The sequence below is a fragment of the Arabidopsis thaliana genome, chromosome 3 (genome assembly GCF_000001735.4).
Source record: "Arabidopsis thaliana chromosome 3, partial sequence".
Lineage (NCBI taxonomy): Eukaryota > Viridiplantae > Streptophyta > Magnoliopsida > Brassicales > Brassicaceae > Arabidopsis > Arabidopsis thaliana.
In genome coordinates, this window is record NC_003074.8 from 17,912,768 (window position 1) to 17,935,207 (window position 22,440).

A 22,440-nucleotide genomic window follows, 5' to 3' on the forward strand; every position below is an offset into this window, starting at 1 on the left:
CATATTATTGGTTGAATACTTTATCTAAAAGCCAACTTCATTAATACTAATCAGTGATGATTGATGATCCTGTCCGCATGATATGTGGAGGACCAAAAGGTCTCATTTGGATCCTAATACTCGTCCTTATGAGATATATAAATAATAAATTTACAATGTGTTTTTTTTTGCTATGAATGTTAGTATCATTAGAAATGAAAAGGTTTGACTTTACAAAAGTAGGAGCCTGTGGATTTGAAACCTTGGCAACAAAAAGTAAATACGATCGAGGAGACAAAAGATTTGGATGTCACATAGTTTGAGTTCAAGTTAACCAAACTTACATTTACAATATGTTCTTCCGTCATAACTTATTTTCATGGGATTCGACCTTAATTATATTATTCAGTAGTTGGGAGATTAAACAACAGAAATGGTTTCTTGGAGATTTTATCTAAATTATATTATAATTTATTTAACTAGATCGATTGCTTTAGGGTTTACTCGTATACAAAAACCGAAAGAAAATATTTTACACACGATAACTTATACTAGTTGTTAATTATTAGTGGGACATCAGAAGTGGGTTATTGATGATAAGACCTATGTATTGCTATAATAGCAAAATTTCTATCGGGAACATACTAATATAATAATATACTAAAAATAAAACAAATATATATATATATATATATATGTATATATATAATCGTGTGTATCAATATGTCATTAGATTGCAATAGGAAGTTAATATGAGAAATCTGTTTGGTTCAATTGTGACGGTATCTACCAATTTGCACTAAAATATTTATAGCCAATATCAGCGAATATTTTCATGGACAAAGTATATATGCTAGTCTAGTTATCATGATTTGCTTTCACTTAATTTATCACCAATATAAGCAAATTTTCCAGGATTTATCTATTACCAATTAATAACGTTAGGTTTATAAATAGTCTAGCGATACCAATATTCTTTTTTATCAAGTTTGATGAGGAAGAACAGTTGTATATATGATGATTGTGGTTATTAGTTTTGTTCTACAATGTCCATATTCTTAGGTTCTAAAAATGAATTTGTATATATGTATTATTCTATTCAAATTAAGGTTGCATTGTCGAGAATTCGGAATTGAGTCTTACACTCTTAAATTTTGACCAAATCTAGCTAATATATCAAACTTTATTTCTGACCAAATCCTATATGGTTTGCCGTTTACGTTTTCTCCCATGGTCTACGGAGTAAGTGACGCTCACATAGGCAACTTCGATCATCAGAATAATTTCTTTACTCATGATCGTAATATATAATACTAATCACTAGGTTCTTTCCACCTAGATTTTATTGGCTTATGAGATAACATTCTTTATTTTGCTATGGTGTTAGTGAATAGAGAAGAAGAGTGTTTGAGAGAGACGGATTTAGAATTCTTATTGAATAAATCTGTACAAGGTAAAGTATATATACAATTGATACCAAACCAGCTAAACCGGACTAAACCTATGAATACATAATTACATAATCCAATAGTCCTCCACAAGATGAGGCATATATGTTAATAAGACTCATCTTGGATTGTAGATGTGCAAATTGGTGAGGAAAGAGTGGTTTAGTCAGGATGTCTGCGATCTGATCTTCAGAGTTCACATGTAACATTTTGAGTGAACCATCATCAAGCTTCTCCCGAACGGTATGACAATCTATTTCGACGTGTTTGGTCCGCTCGTGGAAGACATGATTCTTTGCGATGTATATGGCAGCTGTGCTATCTGAGAAGAGAACTGGAACTGAAGGAAGACCAATCCGCAAACCAGTTAGCAAGATAACCAACTGGTTTTATTGGCTTATGAGATAACATTCTTTATTTTGCTATGGACACACAAAATAATTAGCATGTATTTTAGAACGTTCTTTATTTTAAGCTAAAAATTATCATGCATATATTATAATATTTATCTTAAAACTATGATTATAGTAAAAAGATATCGGTGTATAGTCAACTACACCTTCTGCTTCACACCAAAGTTCCAATAACAAATTATAGAATTCCTGTTTCACATTAAACAAGATCGACTCGTAAATATAAAAGATAACACCAAATTACTGTTTGGAGATTAAAACCAAATGTCTGAAGAATTACAGATAAAGTTTAGCTCACAACAAGGAATTTTACAAATTCTGATGCCCTCAAAACTATTGATATATTTTGATTTTTAAAACCCTTGCTTATTGGGTCTCTACCCATGGTCGGCCATGTCCAAACTAATCTCTCAATTAAATAATGTAGTCGTGTAAATGCACCAATCAATAAAACTCTCAATAAAAAAATAAAACAATATGTCTTCCTTAAGTACGAATCATTATTCTTTTTTTTTGGGCAAAGAATACGAATCATTATTCATTTTTAGTTTTCAGTGAACACTTCGTCGAGAATAGCGAAGGCAAATACCGATGATTTCTTAAAACAATTCAATTGGTTGTATTATATATCTAAGGAGTGGACATTCTATAAAAGACAATACTTAAAAGAATTCAAATGAATAATTTGAAATAAAAGATTTGTTTTTAATGAATTCTGTCCAAATGACCGGTTAAATGCTCGTAATTGATTCTTCACATTTGTTAAAGGAGATTTCTATTAAATTCCTTTACATGACATGATCATCATACAAATGTCTATGTTCATAAATCATTGTTATTGCATGTATAAAATATTGGATAATCATACGAATGTCAAAATGTAACCAATTTGGATTGGGGAAAACCATATAATAGAGAATAATGTCAAAATGGTCTCCGTTCATAAAAGTAAAAAATAAAAACTATGAGAATAGATGGAACTATATTTTCACAGTTTTTCAGCGTGAATGGAACTTGTTTGTACAATACAACCATTGTAACCCAAAAGAAATTTGGCTCGGATTAGGTTAACACCGTTAATTGGATTGAGTTGGGAGTTAGTTTGTACAATACAACCATTGTAACCCAACAATGTCTTGTTGAACCCAACAATCTCCGACGTCCGACGAGTTTATATGAGGCATATGACCACTATGGTATACTATTTTTCTTTTAGTTTATTTTTTGTTATGTAATATCTTAATTGTTTTGAAATTTTAATTGTTTTGTATATCGTATGTATATTTTACAATATCTTTTTGTTTCATGGATAGATGAGGAAGTGACAAAGTAGAAGAAGTGAGCAAAGAGAACACCCGTGGCAAAGCGTTAAAAGACTGAAAAATGAAATTTTGTAGAAGAAGAAATAATATAACATCGAGACACGATGAGACTAACTTTTGAATCAACTTCATTGTAGTAAAACTTTTGTGGCTACGACCTTAGAAATGAATCTATTTTATTTATTTATTAATCATTGAATATGTGTAGTATTTTTATTTTTTTACAGCCTAAGCCTTTGTATTTGTATTATCTAAAATAGTTCTGTTAATTTTGGAAGACTGTTAATTTGGTGTTCATTTCATTCAACTACTGTCCTCTCACAATATCAAATGACAAAACTAAATCATCAAATACATGAAACATGTTAATATTGTTTTCATAAAGGATAATAAACCACTTATATGGGCTTATATGACTCTATATTGGGCTAGGCCCATATAATGGTCGCCACATAGTCAAATAAGTCTCACGAACACGAGTAGTCATCGAACGGAAAGTTAACAAAACTGATTTTGCCTGTTTGGTTTTGGATCCGAGATGGTTCCTTCGAGCGAGACAGCGACCGTACGAGTCCTTTGCCAAAAGCTGCTTCTCTCACCGAACCATCCTGGAACTCTCCAATGGCTCATTGGTTCCCCATTTTTCCCGCCTTTCACCGTCGTCTCCACTTTCCGATGTATCCATCACTCTCCTGATTTCCAGCAAGAATCTGGTAAGGAGAAACCCGTTTCTACACTTATATTATGTCAATTAACAGAATCAGAATGTTCAATTGCATGAATCATGTTCTTTATTTACGAAAGTTGAAATTTTTATTTATGGATCAAATTGTTTTGTAACTGTTGTTATAGAGTGAGGAATTAAGAAAAAACAAAGTAGCCATCTTAAAACTTGTCTTTTAATGATTATTATTAGGCCATTGATTGTTCACAAAGATAGCTCTTTTGGGATTTGTATGCAGATGATCTCCGGAAGTTGTTACCAAAAGGTTTTGAAGTCATTGGAGGTCTGATAATTGGAGATTCTGATGCTGAGAAAAGCGCATTTGAGGCGGTTCGAGCTGCTCGTAGATTGCGAAAGCATTTATCTGAAGGTGGAGAGTTAGATGATGAAAAGATAGTTGGGGCTAGTTGCGATGTAGGCACTGGTACCATTCACTTTTTCATCTCTAAAAGTGAAAACACAACGAAACTTGAGCCTGTTGGTTCTGTTGTGTATGAGGATAAGTCTGGAAAGTATTTATGGGAGAACGGTTGTTTGCTTCACTGTGAGCTTCCAATCAAGTTGCCATTTTATTATCCTGCAAGCTCGCCCTCTGGTATGATTTTAAATTTCTGTTATTTATCTTCAGTTTTTGGTTGCATGTGTTCTTTTTCTCAAGTTTATTGGTATCCTTTTTCTAGATTCGAAGGAGAAGTTTTCAGATGCAATTGATGCAGTTATTACTCAGTTTAAAGAACCATATGTTGTATACATAGCTGAGACCTTAAAGAAAGCTTCTGGAGGCGTTCCAAAGCCAGTCGTCCTCCGTGGTAAAGATTTGGGTTTTGGTGCTGATGCATCAAACATTAATCGTCTTCCTTCTGCTGACCAAGTATCTGACATTAAGATGTTGTCATGCTCACATTTGTGTCTGAATAACAAAACTGCTCCAGCAGTAAATTCGGCTGAGGTAAGTAAACTGAGATCTTTTTATTTCATAGCGCTGTTTGTATCCCTACCACGTGTTTTTATTGTTGTTTCTCCTCCCCTGAAATTTCTTCTTCTTAGAATGCAGATAAAATCCACATATCTGTTCTGCTTAATAGATCTGAAAAACTTCCAACCTCTGGTGCCCCTGTTGCAGAATATTTTCCAGGTAAACACTTGAAATATAGATTATTTTATCAAGCATATGTTCGTGGTACTAAGAATACTTTTGTACCATGTTCTCATATCTTATTTTTTTTACATTTCTACAGCTATGGAAGAAGCAAGGCTCATTGTTGTTGATTTGAATCTTGATGTACTTACTTATGCACCCAAGGATCTTCCACTTATGCACGCAGTCTCAAATTTAGTTATTCCTGCTTTGGTTGATCAGTTATATTCCCTGAAGAAGATTATCTTACCACACCTCTTGGTGGAACATCCTCAGGTTTTTCTTCTACTTATCTAACATAATTTATATCTCAAGCAATATTTTCCTTGGTGAGATGAGATGGTTTTAGTTTTATTTTGCAATTTCTCACCTTTTTGGTTTATGTTTTAAAATTTCTTTGCTCTTACAGTTGCGTATATATCACTTTAATCCACCCGGGGTATTACATCCAATAACAAGTATGTACGAGCTCAACTACGGAGAGACAGAAATGAAGCAAGGTAATAATTGTAGTTATGTTAGAAGACTATGCTGGGTAGATAATTCTATCTGCAAGATTCAGAACTTTTAGTTGCAAACTTACTTAATACATCACAGTTCATGAGTAATAAATTGTGTAGCAAACTTATCATTCTGCAGTGTCTTAGAACCATTACCTCCACACAAAACTGTGATCCTTTGTAAACTCTTATTGCAGCCTCAACCCTTATGTGATTTATGATATTTGTTATATGGTTCTACCTCTATACTTTCTTTGCAGTCGATGTTAGAAAATTGCTACACTTGAGGCTTGGTCTGCCACTGGATCGCCCTCTTTTAAGAATTGCTAATGCCTTGGATTTGTCTGTGAATGATGACTCAAAGAGTAACATGAACAGAAGGGGTAGGTTTGCCTGTTTTCTTAATTTTCTCTCTGTGTCTCAATATTTGCCGTGGTTCTAATTGTTAAGTTGCATGGGCAAATGCCAGGTTCCACCTTGCTCAAAGATGTGCATATTGGAATCCCTAGCAGCGGAGGTTAGTACTATTTGTATGCCTTTGTTTCCGTTGTTCATCCTTCGGTCTCTCGATTCGTTTATTGAATTTGCAATGTTATGCAGTTTCGGAGGGTGTGGCATCTATTATCCAAGGTTCTTATGAGTATTATCATTATCTTCAGGATGGCTTTGATGACTCGGTATATCATTTCTCATTCTTCCATGGTTTTAAAACACTGTAAAAGTAGATTGCTGATGACGTGTGGAGTGAAACAAAACTAAAGCAGAAACTAGGGATTAAAGGCTCTGTGCTAATTTATTAGAATCTTTTACTGCATTCATACCGGAAACTGGAGTTCGTAAATGATTATTGGCATGATAGTTTGTTGCGCTTCAAGTATTTCTATTGTATTTTAGAAAACTAGAAATACCTTCTCAACATCTAACACTAATTTTCACTTGCCGTGCTAGGGATGGGGATGTGCTTACCGATCATTGCAAACTATTATCTCGTGGTTCAGACTTCAACACTACACATCCATATCTGTACCTTCACATAGGTATGAAACTTCTGTTTCTCATGAATATAAATCAGAGCTCCTCTTTCCTCGATTCGCTAAGTATTTTTCTGGATTCTCAGGGAAATACAGCAGACACTCGTGGAAATAGGTGACAAGGATCCTTCGTTTGTAGGATCGCGTGAATGGATTGGTGCCATAGAGTTAAGCTTTGTGTTGGATAAACTTCTTGGTGTAAGTCTTCTGCTCTTAACTTCTTGGTGTAAGTCTCCTGCTCTGAACTTGATGTTGAGAAGCTCGTAATGTCTTTTATTTGCAGGTAAGTTGCAAAATTATGAACTTCAGATCCGGATCAGAGCTCCCAGAGAAATGCCGGGAGTTAGCTATGCACTTTGAGAACCAAGGAACTCCAATAATGATTGGTAAGTCAAGCCAAATCACTCTGATATTATAGCATAAGTGAAAGCGTAGACCCTATATATAAAGGATCAGTGGACCAGTCTTTAATGCGGTTTAAAGAAACCTATAAGAAGGATCCGTTTAATCTTTTAAACTTTGTATTGTGAATTGGTTTTACTTGCAGGAGGTGGGGTTCTTGCATACACGCTATTGGGAGTGGATTACGATGAAGGAAGCGGGGATTGCGCGTTCCTGATCCTGGATCCGCATTATACAGGAAGTGAAGATCACAAGAAGATCGTCAATGGTGGTTGGTGTGGGTGGAAAAAAGCTGTTGATAGCAAAGGAAAAAGCTTTTTCTTGCACAACAAGTTTTACAATCTTCTTCTTCCTCAACGTCCCAACATGGTTTAATTATCATTTTCCTACATGTAACAACAATTACTTTTTTTCTTATCACAGTTTTAGCCTGCTCTGGTCTCCTGATAGTGCAAAAAATGGAGTTTTCAAGAAATTTGAATTTCAGTCGAATAAATAAACCATATTGAAATTAATGTCCGGCTTTTAGATTCGGTGTTACTTCTTGTTAGATGAATCGTTTGGCAAAGTCCAATGGAAACCTTTTTTCTCATTGCATGGCATTGAGGGGTAGTTTTGGTAAATTTGTAAAAACTTTTGGATAAGAATGGAAAAAAGCAGCGATAGGAACGATTACGTGCGGGAGTGTAGAGCACGTGGAATAGAATCAACAGAAATAGATAATTACCAAAACTTACAAAACTACACAAAACCCCCACATTTAGCCTAATATTTGTATAGAATGCCTAAATTCTAATTGGATTCTTTTAAGAGAAATAATGGCTATGGGTATTGAAAAATATATGTATATATATAAAATTCGATTTATTTGGATTGAATGTCTGTAAGAAAACTTCTTTGGAAAAAGAAGATATTTCAAAACACGTCAACCAGTAAAACTAATTAGGACCTATCTGAACTAATAAAAAGTATAGTGTTTGATTTAGAATTAAATTACATTTAATGGCTTCTCCACAATTTAAAAAGCCTTATATGATGACGTGTACCTTCCCTTTACTTTTTATTTGTTTTTCCTTTTTCCAATTTTGTAAATCGCCGATTCTCTCTCATCGACTAGTATTTATAGTCTCGTCGAACTTAGAAATCGGCGACATTTGAATCTTCTAAGACTCTGGTGGAAATTTTTATTACTTACCTGCGGAGTTCTGATAGCTTCTTCTTCTTCTTCCTGTCTTGGCTTGAGATCCGAAGCCAAGTACAGAAGAGTTCGTTCGATTAGTTTGGATTCGTTTCGAATTAATCACTGGTATGTATAATTCTATTACTGGATTTAGGTTTTATATGTTGCTTCTTTGATATTATACAAACCAGTGTGTTTGTAACTTAGAGGTAGTGTTGTTTCGTGTTATTTTTCTGTTTAATTAATGTTATGAAGCCAAGCTATAATGTTATTTGTTCTAGAATGTAGATTGTTGTGTTCTGTTTTGCTCTTAACTTGTTGTTTTCGGATTTGTTTTCTAAATCATTCATAAATCTTGAACGTGTTTAGATGGCAACGAGGGAGTGGTTTGTGATGAATGCACAACAGACGAAACTGGCTCTAGAGTCTCCTCCTCTGTTTGCTGTCAAGAAAGGTTAATACTTTATTCAATTTTCTTAGTAAATTTATACTTCCCTTCTTCTTGTCTTGCTTTTCAAACATGAAGCTTATATTTGTACGTTTCAACAGATGATGATAAAGATCATACTTGTGATACTGGAGAGGAACCTTATGCACTTGTTGGTTCCCCTGTGTTTAACCCTTTGGAAGATTACAAAAGAGAAGTAGTTTCCATCATCGATGAATACTTTAGCTCTGGGGATGTTGAAGTGGCTGCTTCTGACCTTATGGATCTTGGTTTGAGCGAATACCATCCTTATTTTGTCAAGAGGCTTGTTTCCATGGCCATGGACAGGGGCAATAAGGAGAAGGAGAAGGCTTCGGTGTTACTCTCGCGGTTGTACGCTCTTGTTGTTTCACCTGATCAAATCAGGGTTGGGTTTATTAGACTGCTTGAGTCCGTTGGTGATCTTGCTTTGGACATACCTGATGCTGTTAATGTACTTGCTTTGTTTATTGCCCGGGCCATCGTCGATGAAATTCTTCCCCCCGTTTTTCTGGCTAGAGCAAAGAAGACTCTACCGCATTCCTCTCAAGGGTTTCAGGTTATCTTAGTTTCAGAAAATAGCTATCTCTCTGCTCCTCACCACGCAGAGCTAGTGGAGACAAAATGGGGTGGGAGTACTCACATTACGGTAGAAGAAACAAAGAGAAAGATATCTGAATTTTTGAATGAATATGTAGAGAATGGTGACACTCGTGAAGCTTGTAGATGCATCAGGGAGTTAGGTGTCTCGTTTTTCCATCACGAGATCGTGAAGAGTGGTTTGGTTCTAGTGATGGAGTCCCGAACATCCGAGCCGCTGATACTAAAATTGTTGAAAGAAGCTACAGAAGAAGGTCTCATTAGTTCGAGTCAAATGGCGAAAGGGTTCTCCCGAGTAGCAGATAGTCTTGATGATCTTTCTCTTGACATCCCATCTGCTAAAACTCTGTTTGAGTCAATAGTTCCCAAGGCTATAATAGGAGGTTGGCTCGACGAAGATTCGTTTAAAGAACGCTCTGATCAAAATGGGGGCAGCGAAAATCTAAGGCGGTTCAAGAAGGATGCAGAGACCATAATTCAAGAGTATTTCCTTTCTGATGATATCCCCGAGCTAATCCGCAGTCTTGAAGATTTAGGATTACCCGAATATAACCCGGTATTCTTGAAGAAACTCATCACTCTTGCTATGGATAGGAAGAACAAAGAGAAAGAAATGGCTTCTGTTTTTCTCGCTTCTCTTCACATGGAGATGTTCTCAACAGAAGACTTCATAAATGGTTTCATCATGCTCCTCGAATCCGCAGAAGATACAGCATTAGACATCTTAGCAGCATCAGACGAGCTTGCTCTGTTTCTAGCTAGAGCTGTGATCGATGATGTCTTGGCTCCGCTTAATCTCGAAGAGATCTCAAACAGCTTACCGCCAAAATCAACCGGAAGCGAAACCATCCGCTCAGCTCGGTCTCTGATATCCGCTCGACACGCAGGAGAAAGACTCCTGAGAAGCTGGGGTGGGGGAACGGGCTGGGCAGTGGAAGACGCTAAAGACAAGATCTGGAAACTTCTAGAAGAATACGAAGTAGGAGGAGTAATATCAGAGGCTTGTCGATGCATACGCGATCTAGGAATGCCGTTTTTTAACCACGAGGTGGTTAAGAAGGCTTTGGTAATGGCAATGGAGAAGAAGAACGATCGGATGCTTAATCTCTTGCAGGAGTGTTTTGCTGAAGGGATCATTACTACTAACCAAATGACAAAAGGGTTTGGTCGAGTCAAAGATAGTCTTGATGACTTATCTTTGGATATTCCAAATGCAGAAGAGAAATTTAACTCGTATGTTGCGCACGCTGAAGAGAACGGTTGGCTACACCGCGATTTTGGGTGTTCTACAGATTCTTGACTGATTCTGAGTCTCTACATATATAGAAATATGGAGTTGGTTGGTTTTGGGTGTTCTTCAAACTGTTCTTTGTACTTGTTTCCGACGAAAGATCATTCTATGTACTTTTTACATAGGTTTTTATAAACGTCACATGCATATGTTCTCTGAAACTTCCCCACCAATTATTCATACAATTGGTTACTAATAATGTTTGCAAATATTTCAATCAAAAGAAATTTAATCCATATATTATTCAAATAATTGAACATTATAGCCTCATATTCGATGGTGTTGTGATGTAGCTTATCATTTGTTTATTCAACGCGCATATATATTAAACATCTCAAAAACACCACACAAGACATGACAAAAAAAAACAAGGGTTGACTAAAAAGAAAGAAAGAGATCTGAATCACAAAAGCACAATGGAGAGATCAGTAGATTTACCGATTCACAAGCATCCATTATACCATTCATCAAGGTTTATAAATGGTCGTTGCCGCGGTTGCAAGCAAACCTCACCTATCTATAGTGGCTACCGTTGCAATGACTCTGATTGTAACCATGTTTGGTATCACAAAGAATGTGGCGAATCATTACCGGAGATCAATCATCCTTCCCATCTCGAGCATCCGCTCTGCTTAATCGACTACAGGGGAAGTGGTACGTGTGCTTTTTGTGGAGCTTTCTTGTTTGGTCCTACGTATCATTGTTGGATATGCGCCTTTAATATCGATATAGCTTGTGCGAGAAAACAACTACCTCCACTTGCTGCTATTGAAAATCCCAAATGTCATAACCATTCACTTGTTCTTTTGGAGAAGCAAGTGAAGAAAGATCATTGTGGAGTTTGCAAGAAAACAGTTTTTGGTATGTATCCTTACGTTTGTCTTGAGTGTGATGTGTATTTCCACGTCGAATGCATAAATATATCGCGGGAGGTCCACCATTCTTCTCATACTAATCACACTCTCGAGCTTTTCGGATCTGAGTCGCTACCTGATAGCGCTCAAAAGACTTGTCTTTTGTGTGATGACGTATCAGATCACTTGATTTATCATTGTTCCGTTTGCAACTTCAGCATCTGTGTTTATTGTGCGATAAATCCTCCACCGCTTGCTATAGAACATCTTAAGACTCACGAGCATACGCTAACTCTCTTGCCTAGACAAGTTAAGTTTATTTGCAATGCTTGTGGAATGAAAGGTGATGGATGTCCTTACTTTTGTCTTGGATGTGGTTACTTAATCCATCGGAAATGCATCGATTTACCTCGCGTCATTAACATCAATCGTCATGATCATCGCATCTCTCTCACGCATCATCTTGGTCTTCAGTATTCAGAATGTGGAGTATGTCGTCAAAGTGTTAATGGATACTACGGAGGTTATTCTTGCTCTCTTTGTCCCAACTATGTTGTTCATCCACAATGTGCAATGAAAGATGATGTATGGGACGGAATAGAACTCGAAGGGACTCCTGAAGATAGTGAGCAAGATACCGCGCCATTCGAGGTGGTTGATGACAACACGATAAAACATTTCAGCCATGAAAAACATAATTTGATGCTCAACAAGAATGGTATCATCACTCAACATGATGAAATCACACGTTGCCAAGCATGTGTCCTTCCTCTATCGTCAGATCCTAGCTACAGTTGTGGTCAATGTGATTATGTTCTTCATGAAACATGTGCAAATCTCCCTCGAAAGAAAAGGCATGTGTTCAACAACAAACCATTTACGTTACACACAGGAGGTAAAGATTCTTCTAGGAATTGGTTTGAGTGTGATGCTTGTAGAACAATCTCCAATGGTTTTAGATACGTTTCTGGTGATTGGATTCTAGATGTGCATTGCGGTTCGATGTCAGAACCATTGCTCCATGATGGTCATTCACATCCGTTATATTACTACAGAAGGCAAGGCAAGTCATGTCGTTCGTGTCACAACAAAGTGGTGAAACCTAGAGTACTATGTTGTGATACTTGTGACTTTGATTTGGATTTCTACTGTGCTAATTTACCTAAAACGGTAAAACATTGCTACGACGAGCATCCTCTTTCTCTATGCCACGGCGAAGATGATGTGATTAAGGATAACAAATATTGGTGTGACATATGCGAAACAGAAACCGATCCAAAGAAATGGTTCTACACTTGTTATGACTGCGGGGTAACTTTACATGTCAAGTGTGTACTGGGAGACTTCTCGCGTCTCATGCCAGGGCGGAACATTAATGTCGATGGACGTGAGTATGAAGTTGTTCCTAACAGCAAGAGTTCTCGACCATTCTGCGACCAATGCCATTCTCGATGTAAAGATCGCTTCATTCTAAAGGCTTGGAATAATTGCAATGTTGTTAATTGTAATCTATGCGTTGATGTCTACATTTGCTCCCGTAAATGCCGCCAGCCCTTTCATTTGAGACATTAGTACACTTGTATTAACGACTAAAGTTGCTTTGATTTGATTGTTGATCATAACTAGTTTAGCATTGCAAGCAATTAATTATTCTTAAAAACCACATTGACTTAAACAGAGGCTTCTCTACTCTCACTTACATCTTCTTCCCCAACCAAAAGTGACTTGATGATCTTATCAGTCATACCTTCCACAAATGGTACAAAATGTCCTGATCCAGATATTTCATGGTAACGAATCCATGGCAGCTTTGACGCGACATACCGTTGAAGCTTTACTGGCACAAACTTATCCTCATCGCCATTCCATACGTGAACTGAGCCATTGTTGTTCGGGAACGGATCTTGAAGGTCTAACGGATCAAACTCCCAGCTTGAAAATGCGACATTCAAATCTCGGTGTAAGCTTACATATTCACCTTGTTGTCTTATGTATGCCTGGAACAAAAAAAAAGGAATATACACATCATATGATTCCAAATCATCTTCTCATTGTAGAGGTATGAAACTTATGATATGGAAACTGAACGTCTATAGATGTGCTTGTACCCGATTTGGATTGACGAATCCGAGCTTCGACAAGATCTCCATGTCCTGACGTGAGAAAATAATGGGATTACCGGCAATCACATTGGAGATTGGGAACCATTTCTGAGTGTTCCACCAATATGTAAGCCAAGGAGCATAATGAGCTACTCGAAGTGACCATTGATCTGCAGGATGCATAAGAGAGAAAGCTTCTCTTGTTAAATCTCCCGGTAAGTTTCTCCACCAATAGTTAATCGCTGGAGCTACAAGGGCAGCTCCTGCTAACCTGTAAACAAAGTCCATAACCAAAAAAACACATTTCACAACACATCTTAGCTATTGTTTCAAGATCAAAGTTAATAGCTTTCTCGATACATCGAAAACATTTCCAAAACCAATAAGACAGATTCAAATGCAGTACCTGTGAGGAATGTAGTTAAGGCATGCCCATGTAATTTCACCACCCATGGAGTAACCAAAGAGATAGAACTGAGGTCCTAGTCCTAACCCATCAGCAAGCTCTTCTATATCCAATGCTATGCTTCTTGGTGACCCATTCAGGTTAGGATCACTCTCTCCATAACCAGGACGATCAAAAGACACAATGTATATCCTCAATTCCTCCACAAGAGCCTAAGCACAAAGACACCATTTTTCCCCATTAGCTTCACTAAAAGACACAAATTTTGACATTTTTTCTACATGCTATCGATGATTCAACAAATGGGTGATGTTAGATTTGGCCGGAAAACTTACCGGCGATAAGAAATTGGCGAAATGCGAGTCTCGCATACAAGAATCGAAGCCGTGGATGTTTATGATCTTGAACTTGGCTTCGTCTCTAGGGATTCCGAATTCTGTGTAAGCCAGATGTCTTCCGTCTCTCAGTTTGATCCTCGGTGATGTCACGGTGGGTCCACCGGGAGAGCCGACGATTTTGGCGGGTGGTGGTTGGATTGTTTGATAAACCCATGCTAAAACTCCGACGAACGTTACCAGGAGAAGCGTTTTCAGATAACCTTCATAATTGAAGAAACAAGTCTTCTAAGACCATTTAGTAAACCGTTTTCGGCCCATTAGACCAGCCCATTAAGCGGTTTTATTAATATATATATTTGTTACGAGAATTTTGACTCTTTAATTAATTCATTGGTTTATGAAATTATGATTAGAGAATTAATTTCATAACATGAGATTATTCAAAGACAAAAGGGGATAACTCTGTGAAAACTATACAGAAATTTTTTATTAAAAAGGTAAAAAAAAACACACACATTATTCTAGTTTTAACCAAAAAGTATTACTTCTTTTCTTCTGACATCCCAAATATATTTATTTACTTAAAAAGATGCATAGAGCACTACCCATGCTTTAAAGTCTAAGTTGGTGTTACCAAGAAACCGTATCAACTTTAATGAATTGAACTGAACTAAAATATCTGAATCGAAACTGAAATGATTCTCTGTTTACATTTGTAAAATCAATTACAGTTTTTGTCAAAATCAAATTTGGTCCGATCAAAACTAACCGATTGGTTTGGTTCAATTTGGACTAAAATGTTAAATGAACAAACAATTAGCGAACAAACAAGACTAGCGTTCTGATCTAATTCCATCAATCATCCCATCCAAGCAAGAAATTGTGAGCTCTACACATCAGTTAAAGATAGATGTCTTTTTTCAACTTCCATAATTATTCTCAGCTTAGCAAAAGAGAGATAGTCTCAGATTTTATTGCAAAAGTGAGATCGAACATAAACAAGAACATAAGAAAGATGAAAAAAACATAACCGAGATTTTTTAGTTACCAGAAGAAGAACTTTGTTGAGTGTTGTTTCTGGTGTGAGTTCTTGCAGATGCTGCAGATTTCTTCTCCCTCTCTATTTCTTCTCCAGCCATTCTCTCTCCTCTTTCTCTTGGAAATTTTCTCACTCTCTTTCCGGAGGAAAATTTGGTGAGGCAGTAGCAATATCTTTGTTTGAGAGCTAACTTCTTTATGATTTTTTTGTCCTTATATATAAACATGAAATTAATGATTAAACTGGTTTTAATATATTTTTGTATTAAAATAGTGAAAGCTTATCAGTGGTTGCAAAATTTATATGAGAAAACTCTAAAGCATCAATCTTCTAGGAACATATCGAGAAATTGCGATAGGAGCTTGGACAATTCGAAGAATAATGGGAAACCCAAAAACCAATCTTGATATTGTGTTGTGCATACAACTTTTCCTCAATTATAAATATAGCTAATGACGGACCCGTAAAATGTTTTTACCGAGGTTATAAACAAAATAAAATTATATTAACAAATAGAGAAAAATGTTGTTTAGTACGCCAACTTTCAAAATTGGTCATTTAATACGTGAATTTTGTATGTTTCCAAATAAAACATGACAAAAACGTTGACCGGTCATTTTATACATATAAAAACGTTGACAAAGCCAAAAACACCGCGACGTTTTCTGTCGTTTACAGAACCGATAACAGGCGTTAATCATTTCGTTATTACTCAAAACGACGTTGTTTTGTACTTAACACAAATCACAAGATCTCAATTTGATTTTTAAAAGTCTAAAACACACGTCGATTCCGAGAAACCACCATTGTTAACACTAAAAGCAGAGATTTTCTTCTACTCATCCATTGAGCTTCTCTTGATTACCCCAGATTTTGTATCCCAAAGAAGAAGAAAAATCTAAGAAACTTAGAACCCCCTTACCTTGAAATTGCTTAACCGATGACTAATCTCAGAAAGACACAAAGAGAATTAAGAGTGAGAACAAGGAAATCTAGAAAAACTCTAGATCTCAGAACATAAAGAGGAAAACAAAGATAAAAGCTTGAAACTGAAAAATCGATTTGGAAATTTAGGGATTTGAAGATTTGGGGGTTTCTGAGATTTAGAGATTAAAAAATCGAATTGGGATTTTGCGGTTTGTGTTTAAGCACAAAACAACGTCGTTTTGGATAATAACGGAATGAATAACGTCTGCTAACGTCTGTTATCGATTATGTTAACGACAGATAACGTTGTGGTGTTTGTGGCATGGTCAACGTTTTTCTATGTGTAAAATGGTTGGTCAACGATTTTGTCATGTTTTATTTGGCCACATACGAAGTTCACGTATTAAATGACTATGTTTTAAAAGTTGGCGTATTAAACAACATTTTTTCCATTAAAGAAATATCGCATAATAATATTATATATCTATACTATATTTTGAAAAATGTTGTGGCTTTCTAGAAAAAAGGAGAAGAAGGAAGATTTAAAGCAAAAAAAAAAGTATTTAAGCTGTCATAAATAGAATTTTTTTAATCAAAAGTGTCTAAAAGGTTATTTAAACTCGGTTTAAGGTGTGTCAATAGGTAGAGAAATACCGAATTAGCTAACCCGACCCGTACTCGGGTGGCTCTTTCTTTCAATTCTTTCTTATTTTGTGGTCGTTAAACAAAGACCGGATAAGTTGAAGACATTCGCGACCGTTATTTATTTCGCAGAGTGATTAGAGATAAAGAGAGAGACAGAGAGAATCAAAACAATGGCCACTGTGAAAATCTCTCTTTCCTTGGCTTCGCTATCACCATCTTCTTCTTCTTCTTCAATTCAATCTAAGTTATCACCATCTTTCATTCCCAATGCGGCACCTGCAAAGGCGGTGAAGTTGCGATTCAATGGAAAGTCCCTGAGAGCAAAACCAATGGTATACAGATCATCTCGCTCCGTTGGAGTCACCTGCTCTGCTTCATCTTCTCTGACGACTCTTCCCTCTGCTCTTCTCTTCGATTGCGATGGCGTTCTTGTTGATACCGAGAAGGACGGTCACAGGATCTCCTTCAACGACACTTTCAAAGAGGTTTCTCAGTTTTAGTTTTTTGGTCATTAGCTCTTAGCTTCGGTGATGATAATTGGAATCTTTTGCAGAGAGATTTGAATGTTACGTGGGATGTTGATTTATACGGCGAGTTACTTAAAATCGGTGGTGGTAAAGAAAGGTATACAATCAAAATTGCATTTACTATACCAAATCTTGAGTTAGTCTCTCGTTTGAATGAAATTGGAGTGGCTTTGTTTTGGTAGGATGACTGCGTATTTTAACAAGGTTGGTTGGCCAGAGAAAGCTCCTAAAGATGAAGCAGAGAGGAAAGAGTTCATAGCTGGACTTCACAAGCAGAAGACTGAGCTTTTCATGGTTCTTATCGAGAAAAAGCTGCTTCCGCTTCGACCCGGTGTTGCAAAGTTAGTGTCACTTCTAATGTTCTATTCTATATTCTCGATGCTATTACTTGAATGTCCCTTTTGAGTTTGATTTTTTTAAAGTCTAAAACTTTTAACCCAAAACAAGGTTTAGCAAACTTACTAATGATTGATACTCCTGAATCATGATGCTATGAATGTTTGTAAGGCTTGTTATTTCAACTAATCATATACATGTTCTTGTTTGTTCTGAGCCCTCTTGCTAAAACTTTGCAGGTTGGTTGATCAAGCTTTAACAAACGGAGTCAAAGTAGCTGTGTGCAGTACTTCAAATGAGAAGGCGGTATGATCAATCAGGTTCTACTACTTCAGTTTCCTGAGACCATAACCATATATCTCAAAATCTTGTATCCTGATGAGTTTTCGTAAACAAGACTACGCGCAGCTGCATCGTTAACATGAATATGCGAGCATCGTCTTAGCTTAGAAGAACTGTATAATCGGAAATACTTTTCTCATTTCTTGCCTGATTTCAGGTTTCTGCTATAGTTTCATGCTTGCTTGGACCAGAACGAGCAGAGAAAATCAAGATATTCGCAGGAGACGTAGTCCCCAAAAAGAAACCTGATCCAGTAAGTTACTCACTTTCCATGCTATCACAACATATGTTTTGCTTGCTTCGTCTTGGTTAAAGACCGAGTCATCAAACTTTTTGTTTCTTAACAGGCCATCTACAACTTAGCAGCTGAAACCCTTGGAGTTGATCCCTCAAAGTAAAGTGTTACTAAGATTCTTTACAGGAGAGAATGAGTCAGTTTAGAAAACTCTCTTGAGATATGGATTTGTGTATGTGCAGATGTGTAGTGGTTGAAGACAGCGCGATCGGGCTAGCAGCTGCAAAAGCTGCGGGAATGACTTGTATAGTTACAAAGAGTGGGTGAGTTTTAGTCTGAAATCAGAATCCTATTCATAATTCCATAACAATCAGAATTGAAATGATCATTCGTTCTTTCATCTTTGGAATTGTAGATACACGGCTGATGAAGATTTCGAGAACGCAGATGCGGTTTTCGACTGCATTGGAGACCCTCCAGAAGAGAGATTTGATTTGGCATTCTGTGGAAGTCTTCTCCGGAAACAGTTCGTTAGTTAAAAACTACAAACCACATTAAGAAAATTGTTTCTATATCAACATTGTTGTGTATAGTCATTTGAACAGAACATTCATGTAAAACCATATATATAATATAATTCGATTATAACATTATGAAGAAAAGCGTTACAATATATTGGGCTTGTGAGCGTTGTTGGGTTTACTATGTAAATGGTTTTGCTTGACCATTGTTGCAAATTTCTATGTGAACTTCGAATATACAACAAACGCCGAAACACAAAGCTTCGAATATACAACAAACGACGGGACAACGTAAAGTTCGTACCTTTTTCAAGTTGGTATCTGAATTTTGGTGAATTGAGTTTTATCTCCATAAAGCTACGAAATTGCTATAGCTATGAAGCGATTCTTCAAGCCCATAGAGAAGGAGAATTCTCCGGCGGCTAAGAAACCCTGCCTTTCGCCGGAAAAGCGTGACGGAGACGGAGATGGAGTTGAAGAAGAGAAGAACCAGAACGAGCCGTCCAAGTTTATGACGTGGAACGCTAATAGCTTCCTCCTTCGGGTGAAAAATGACTGGTCTCAGTTCTCTAAGTTCGTCTCCGATTTTGACCCCGATGTCATCGCCATACAGGTGATTTCTTTTGCTTCGTCTTTGGAATCCCTGGGTTAATTTCGAGCAATGTGGGTAAATGTGCTTAGGTGTTTATGTGTGGAACTTTAAAACCCTCCAAGTCTTCTAGGGTTGTATTGAAGTGGTTTGAGTTCAACTTGTTGATGCAAATTCAGTCACTTATGACATTTAAATGGTTAATGGTGCAAAAGATCAGACTTTAATCCAATTTGTTTGTGACTACGATGGGGGAGGGGGCTGTTGATTCTTTTAGTGTCAGCGTGTTCTGAGCTTAGCGGTTGACTGTGTTCTTAATGTTAGGAAGTAAGGATGCCTGCTGCTGGTGGAAAGGGAAAACCTAAAAACCATGAAGAGTTGAGTGATGACACGAAAGTTTTGCGTGAGGAAAAACAGGTACCATGGTTCTGTATTGACTTGCTTGTTCTATCTGTTAAAATAGTTGTATTATAGTACCAACGGAACAAGAATTTTCAAAGCTCTGTATCTTGATGCATTTGCAATTAGTAGGAGATTTTGGTGTATGAGTTAGAATCAACATTGCAGTGGCATGGTTATAGACAGATTTTAAAAGAATGCGGGAGCCACTTATGGAGTAACAAACTCTCTTGTTGTTTGGATAACATTCAAGCTTGATATTAGTTCTGGGAAACTTAACTTGCAGATTTTGACACGGGCTCTCTCAAGTCCACCATTTGGAAATTATGGGGTTTGGTGGTCTCTCGCGGACTCGAAGTATGCAGGGACAGCTTTGTTAGTGAAAAAATGTTTCAAGCCTCGAAAAGTTTACTTTAACTTGGACAAATTAGGTATTTTTATAGCCTTGTTGCTTGTTCCTTATCATCACATAAATCTCTTGCACACTAGCAATTTGAAGCCATGTTTCTTTTATCTGTCTTGTTATGGTTCTGCCATTTCCTTGATCTCAAAGTTGATGTACTTGGGAGAAATATATCATAGCTAGATCATTGATGACTAACTTATATACTTGTCGCTCTCATGCAGCATCTAAACATGAACCTGATGGTCGTGTTATCTTAGCTGAATTTGAGACATTTCGTCTTTTGAATACGTATTCGCCTAACAATGGTTGGAAAGATGAAGAGAATGCGTTTCAGAGGAGAAGAAAATGGGACAAGAGGATTGTTGAATTCCTCAACAAAACATCTGATAAACCGCTAATATGGTGTGGCGACTTAAATGTCAGGTAATGAGGAAGTTTTTTCTATATCTTCTCTTGCTATACTCTTTTCCTTAAGCCCTTACAGAATAAAAGTTGATGTTATTTCCTCGATTCGATTTTTGTAATACGCAGTCATGAGGAGATAGATGTTAGCCACCCAGAATTTTTTGCTACAGCAAAGCTTAATGGTTATGTTCCTCCAAACAAAGAGGTAAGGAATACCATATTTTGTACGATTTATTCATTATCATTATAGCTTTTATCTAAAAACAGAGCTGGCTCTCAATAATGTTATTTTCCGTCGGCCTTTTATATCTCTTCCTATCTTGTCTCTTCATCTGCATTGTGACCCTGCTATTGTTGATGACTTTACTACGCCTGTATTTCTCTTCCTATCTTGTCTCTTCATCTGCATTGTGACCCTGCTATTGTTGATGACTTTACTACGCCTGAACCGAAAGGTTCTCCGTGAGATGGACCTTTAAATCATACAATGACTACAGTGGTTTTGAGTTTTTTGATTATGCAGGACTGCGGACAGCCTGGATTTACACCATCTGAGAGAGGACGCTTCGGGGCAACTATAAAAGAGTATGCGTAATATGTCTTTGCACTGCGAAGTCTTAGTAGTAGTACTTTCTAGAATACAGATTAGAGTTACTAAACATGTGATTATAAATTATATTTATGGGAACTGTTACAGAGGAAGGCTTGTTGATGCATACCGGTATCTACACAAGGAGCAAGAAATGGAAAGTGGCTTCTCATGGTCGGGGAATCCCATTGGAAAGTGAGTGGATACTACACATTTTAGTTTTATGGCTTGGAGTCCAGAACCTCCGCATGTTTCTAAAGCTATATATTGATTTTTTGTTTTGGTTGCCATAGGTACCGGGGAAAGAGGATGAGGATCGACTATTTTCTGGTCTCTGAACAACTCAAAGACCGTATAGTTTCTTGTAAGATGCACGGTCGTGGGATAGAACTTGAAGGTGCCATAGATAAACCTGTTCATCACACAGATTCATAGAAGATTATTATTAGCTCTTTTTGCAACAATTTGGTTCTTGATTTGTTTCAGGTTTCCATGGGAGTGATCATTGTCCGGTTACACTCGAGCTTTCGAAGCCATCTTCAGAAATGGAACAGAACCAGGTGTCAAACTAAAATCATCTTCTTCTGTATTAGAACATAAGGCCTTCTTAGGAACAAGCCAAAGCTTATTTTATCAGAGAATTTAATTTTTACTTTGCCGAGAGATGCATTGAAGATTTGATTGAGGTTATTGAGACACTTATTTAGCCTTGTTACTCTGATGAACTCTCAAATGTACTTATAATTATTGTTGTGCTTATCTTAATATGTTTTATTTTCCTAAGAAATGTTGATATTTTTAATTGTGAATCTTCTTCATTTAATTATTTTTATTTATTAACTTTTGAGTCATTTCTAAAGATTTAGAGCTTTTGTTGGTGTATTTTAAGCATATTATACCCTTTGCTTTATTGTCTTAGTCAGTAGGTAGAGGCAACATTCGTTAAACCAATGGCTCATTCAAATTCTTTTTTTTGGGCTCATTCATATTCATAAAAATCAAATTTGGATTCAGCATAACAAACACAATAATATATGTAGACATTTATATCATACATTAATTTCTACTAATTTCATGAACTACCAAAGACTAAAAATGTTTAATGAGAAATATCTTTTTTAAAACCATCAAAAATTTTACTCTTAAAATTGGGATTTATGTTTGGTTTTAAAAAGGAGTTTTTGAATGTGCAAACGGATTTACAGAGAGGACAACAACAAATGTGTGTTAGAAATGGCAGAATCGTAAATAATAAGAAAATCATACCCTTTTAAAAACCATTTCTC

At 36.6% G+C, this 22,440-nt stretch overlaps 6 protein-coding genes and 1 pseudogene across 10 annotated transcripts; 5 read left to right on the plus strand and 2 right to left on the minus strand.

Annotated features, from left to right (window-relative positions):
* Nucleotides 1–1,480: 1,480 nt before the first annotated feature.
* Nucleotides 1,481–2,225, minus strand: AT3G48370 (annotated as a pseudogene; the record flags this gene model as incomplete). Its single annotated transcript has 1 exon — nucleotides 1,481–2,225.
* Nucleotides 2,226–3,648: 1,423 nt separating this feature from the next.
* Nucleotides 3,649–7,548, plus strand: AT3G48380 (Peptidase C78, ubiquitin fold modifier-specific peptidase 1/ 2). Of its 3 annotated transcripts, NM_001203103.1 has the most exons (14): nucleotides 3,649–3,875; nucleotides 4,125–4,481; nucleotides 4,567–4,835; nucleotides 4,934–5,021; nucleotides 5,125–5,300; nucleotides 5,434–5,524; nucleotides 5,785–5,907; nucleotides 5,994–6,041; nucleotides 6,125–6,201; nucleotides 6,473–6,561; nucleotides 6,642–6,753; nucleotides 6,839–6,941; nucleotides 7,006–7,081; nucleotides 7,155–7,467. In NM_001203103.1, exons 1-14 carry the CDS (start codon nucleotides 3,701–3,703, stop codon nucleotides 7,330–7,332), a joined length of 1,962 nt encoding a protein of 653 aa, NP_001190032.1. In that variant the 5' UTR covers nucleotides 3,649–3,700; the 3' UTR covers nucleotides 7,333–7,467. The 3 variants fall into 3 exon arrangements, with proteins under 3 accessions (NP_001190032.1, NP_680114.1, NP_974402.1); NM_148861.4 differs by lacking the exon at nucleotides 7,006–7,081 and having other exon boundaries at nucleotides 7,103–7,548; NM_202673.1 differs by lacking the exon at nucleotides 7,006–7,081 and having other exon boundaries at nucleotides 3,657–3,875; nucleotides 5,125–5,285; nucleotides 7,103–7,463.
* Nucleotides 7,549–8,027: 479 nt separating this feature from the next.
* On the plus strand, nucleotides 8,028–10,729 carry AT3G48390 (MA3 domain-containing protein). The gene is made up of 3 exons (NM_114699.5): nucleotides 8,028–8,263; nucleotides 8,507–8,591; nucleotides 8,687–10,729. Exons 2-3 carry the CDS (start codon nucleotides 8,507–8,509, stop codon nucleotides 10,501–10,503), a joined length of 1,902 nt encoding a protein of 633 aa, NP_190411.1. The 5' UTR covers nucleotides 8,028–8,263; the 3' UTR covers nucleotides 10,504–10,729.
* A 54-nt stretch (nucleotides 10,730–10,783) lies between these two features.
* On the minus strand, nucleotides 10,784–15,513 carry AT3G48410 (alpha/beta-Hydrolases superfamily protein). 2 transcript variants are annotated; one of them, NM_114700.3, is made up of 5 exons: nucleotides 15,243–15,421; nucleotides 14,192–14,454; nucleotides 13,857–14,068; nucleotides 13,457–13,721; nucleotides 10,784–13,345 (listed from the first exon to the last, which is right to left on the minus strand). In NM_114700.3, exons 1-5 carry the CDS (start codon nucleotides 15,331–15,333, stop codon nucleotides 13,019–13,021), a joined length of 1,158 nt encoding a protein of 385 aa, NP_190412.1. In that variant the 5' UTR covers nucleotides 15,334–15,421; the 3' UTR covers nucleotides 10,784–13,018. The 2 variants fall into 2 exon arrangements, with proteins under 2 accessions (NP_190412.1, NP_001325962.1); NM_001339368.1 differs by having other exon boundaries at nucleotides 10,855–13,345; nucleotides 15,243–15,513.
* On the plus strand, nucleotides 10,911–12,822 carry AT3G48400 (Cysteine/Histidine-rich C1 domain family protein; the record flags this gene model as incomplete). Its single annotated transcript, NM_148862.1, has 2 exons — nucleotides 10,911–12,659; nucleotides 12,712–12,822. The coding sequence occupies 2 exons, from the start codon at nucleotides 10,911–10,913 to the stop codon at nucleotides 12,820–12,822; spliced, it is 1,860 nt and encodes a 619-aa protein (NP_680115.1).
* A 1,300-nt stretch (nucleotides 15,514–16,813) lies between the features above and the next one.
* AT3G48420 (Haloacid dehalogenase-like hydrolase (HAD) superfamily protein) lies at nucleotides 16,814–18,946 on the plus strand. Its single transcript, NM_114701.3, has 8 exons — nucleotides 16,814–17,290; nucleotides 17,359–17,429; nucleotides 17,515–17,673; nucleotides 17,908–17,974; nucleotides 18,168–18,263; nucleotides 18,358–18,404; nucleotides 18,488–18,568; nucleotides 18,661–18,946. The coding sequence occupies exons 1-8, from the start codon at nucleotides 16,976–16,978 to the stop codon at nucleotides 18,782–18,784; spliced, it is 960 nt and encodes a 319-aa protein (NP_566903.1). The 5' UTR covers nucleotides 16,814–16,975; the 3' UTR covers nucleotides 18,785–18,946.
* On the plus strand, nucleotides 18,938–21,977 carry AT3G48425 (DNAse I-like superfamily protein). Its single transcript, NM_114702.3, has 9 exons — nucleotides 18,938–19,379; nucleotides 19,680–19,772; nucleotides 20,041–20,185; nucleotides 20,382–20,583; nucleotides 20,692–20,770; nucleotides 21,089–21,150; nucleotides 21,263–21,349; nucleotides 21,448–21,551; nucleotides 21,641–21,977. Exons 1-9 carry the CDS (start codon nucleotides 19,143–19,145, stop codon nucleotides 21,724–21,726), a joined length of 1,095 nt encoding a protein of 364 aa, NP_566904.2. The 5' UTR covers nucleotides 18,938–19,142; the 3' UTR covers nucleotides 21,727–21,977.
* The last annotated feature ends 463 nt before the right edge of the window (nucleotides 21,978–22,440 follow it).

What these genes read in the sequence shown, in the direction of transcription:
- AT3G48420 (NM_114701.3), top strand. Translation starts at nt 16,976, where the DNA reads ATGGCCACTGTGAAAATCTCTCTTTCCTTGGCTTCGCTATCACCATCT. An exon ending in TCAACGACACTTTCAAAGAG is followed by an intron (nt 17,291 to 17,358) that starts GTTTCTCAGTTT and finishes AATCTTTTGCAG; the next exon opens with AGAGATTTGAATGTTACGTG. An exon ending in ATCGGTGGTGGTAAAGAAAG is followed by an intron (nt 17,430 to 17,514) that starts GTATACAATCAA and finishes TTGTTTTGGTAG; the next exon opens with GATGACTGCGTATTTTAACA.
- AT3G48380 (NM_001203103.1), top strand. Translation starts at nt 3,701, where the DNA reads ATGGTTCCTTCGAGCGAGACAGCGACCGTACGAGTCCTTTGCCAAAAG. An exon ending in CAGCAGTAAATTCGGCTGAG is followed by an intron (nt 4,836 to 4,933) that starts GTAAGTAAACTG and finishes TCTTCTTCTTAG; the next exon opens with AATGCAGATAAAATCCACAT. An exon ending in TGGAATCCCTAGCAGCGGAG is followed by an intron (nt 6,042 to 6,124) that starts GTTAGTACTATT and finishes AATGTTATGCAG; the next exon opens with TTTCGGAGGGTGTGGCATCT.
- AT3G48410 (NM_001339368.1), bottom strand. Translation starts at nt 15,459, where the DNA reads ATGTTTATATATAAGGACAAAAAAATCATAAAGAAGTTAGCTCTCAAA. An exon ending in TCAACAAAGTTCTTCTTCTG is followed by an intron (nt 14,455 to 15,242) that starts GTAACTAAAAAA and finishes TCAATTATGAAG; the next exon opens with GTTATCTGAAAACGCTTCTC. An exon ending in CTTAACTACATTCCTCACAG is followed by an intron (nt 13,722 to 13,856) that starts GTACTGCATTTG and finishes CTTTGTTTACAG; the next exon opens with GTTAGCAGGAGCTGCCCTTG.
- AT3G48390 (NM_114699.5), top strand. Translation starts at nt 8,507, where the DNA reads ATGGCAACGAGGGAGTGGTTTGTGATGAATGCACAACAGACGAAACTG. An exon ending in TCTGTTTGCTGTCAAGAAAG is followed by an intron (nt 8,592 to 8,686) that starts GTTAATACTTTA and finishes ACGTTTCAACAG; the next exon opens with ATGATGATAAAGATCATACT.
- AT3G48425 (NM_114702.3), top strand. Translation starts at nt 19,143, where the DNA reads ATGAAGCGATTCTTCAAGCCCATAGAGAAGGAGAATTCTCCGGCGGCT. An exon ending in TTCGGGGCAACTATAAAAGA is followed by an intron (nt 21,151 to 21,262) that starts GTATGCGTAATA and finishes GAACTGTTACAG; the next exon opens with AGGAAGGCTTGTTGATGCAT. An exon ending in TCGTGGGATAGAACTTGAAG is followed by an intron (nt 21,552 to 21,640) that starts GTGCCATAGATA and finishes GATTTGTTTCAG; the next exon opens with GTTTCCATGGGAGTGATCAT.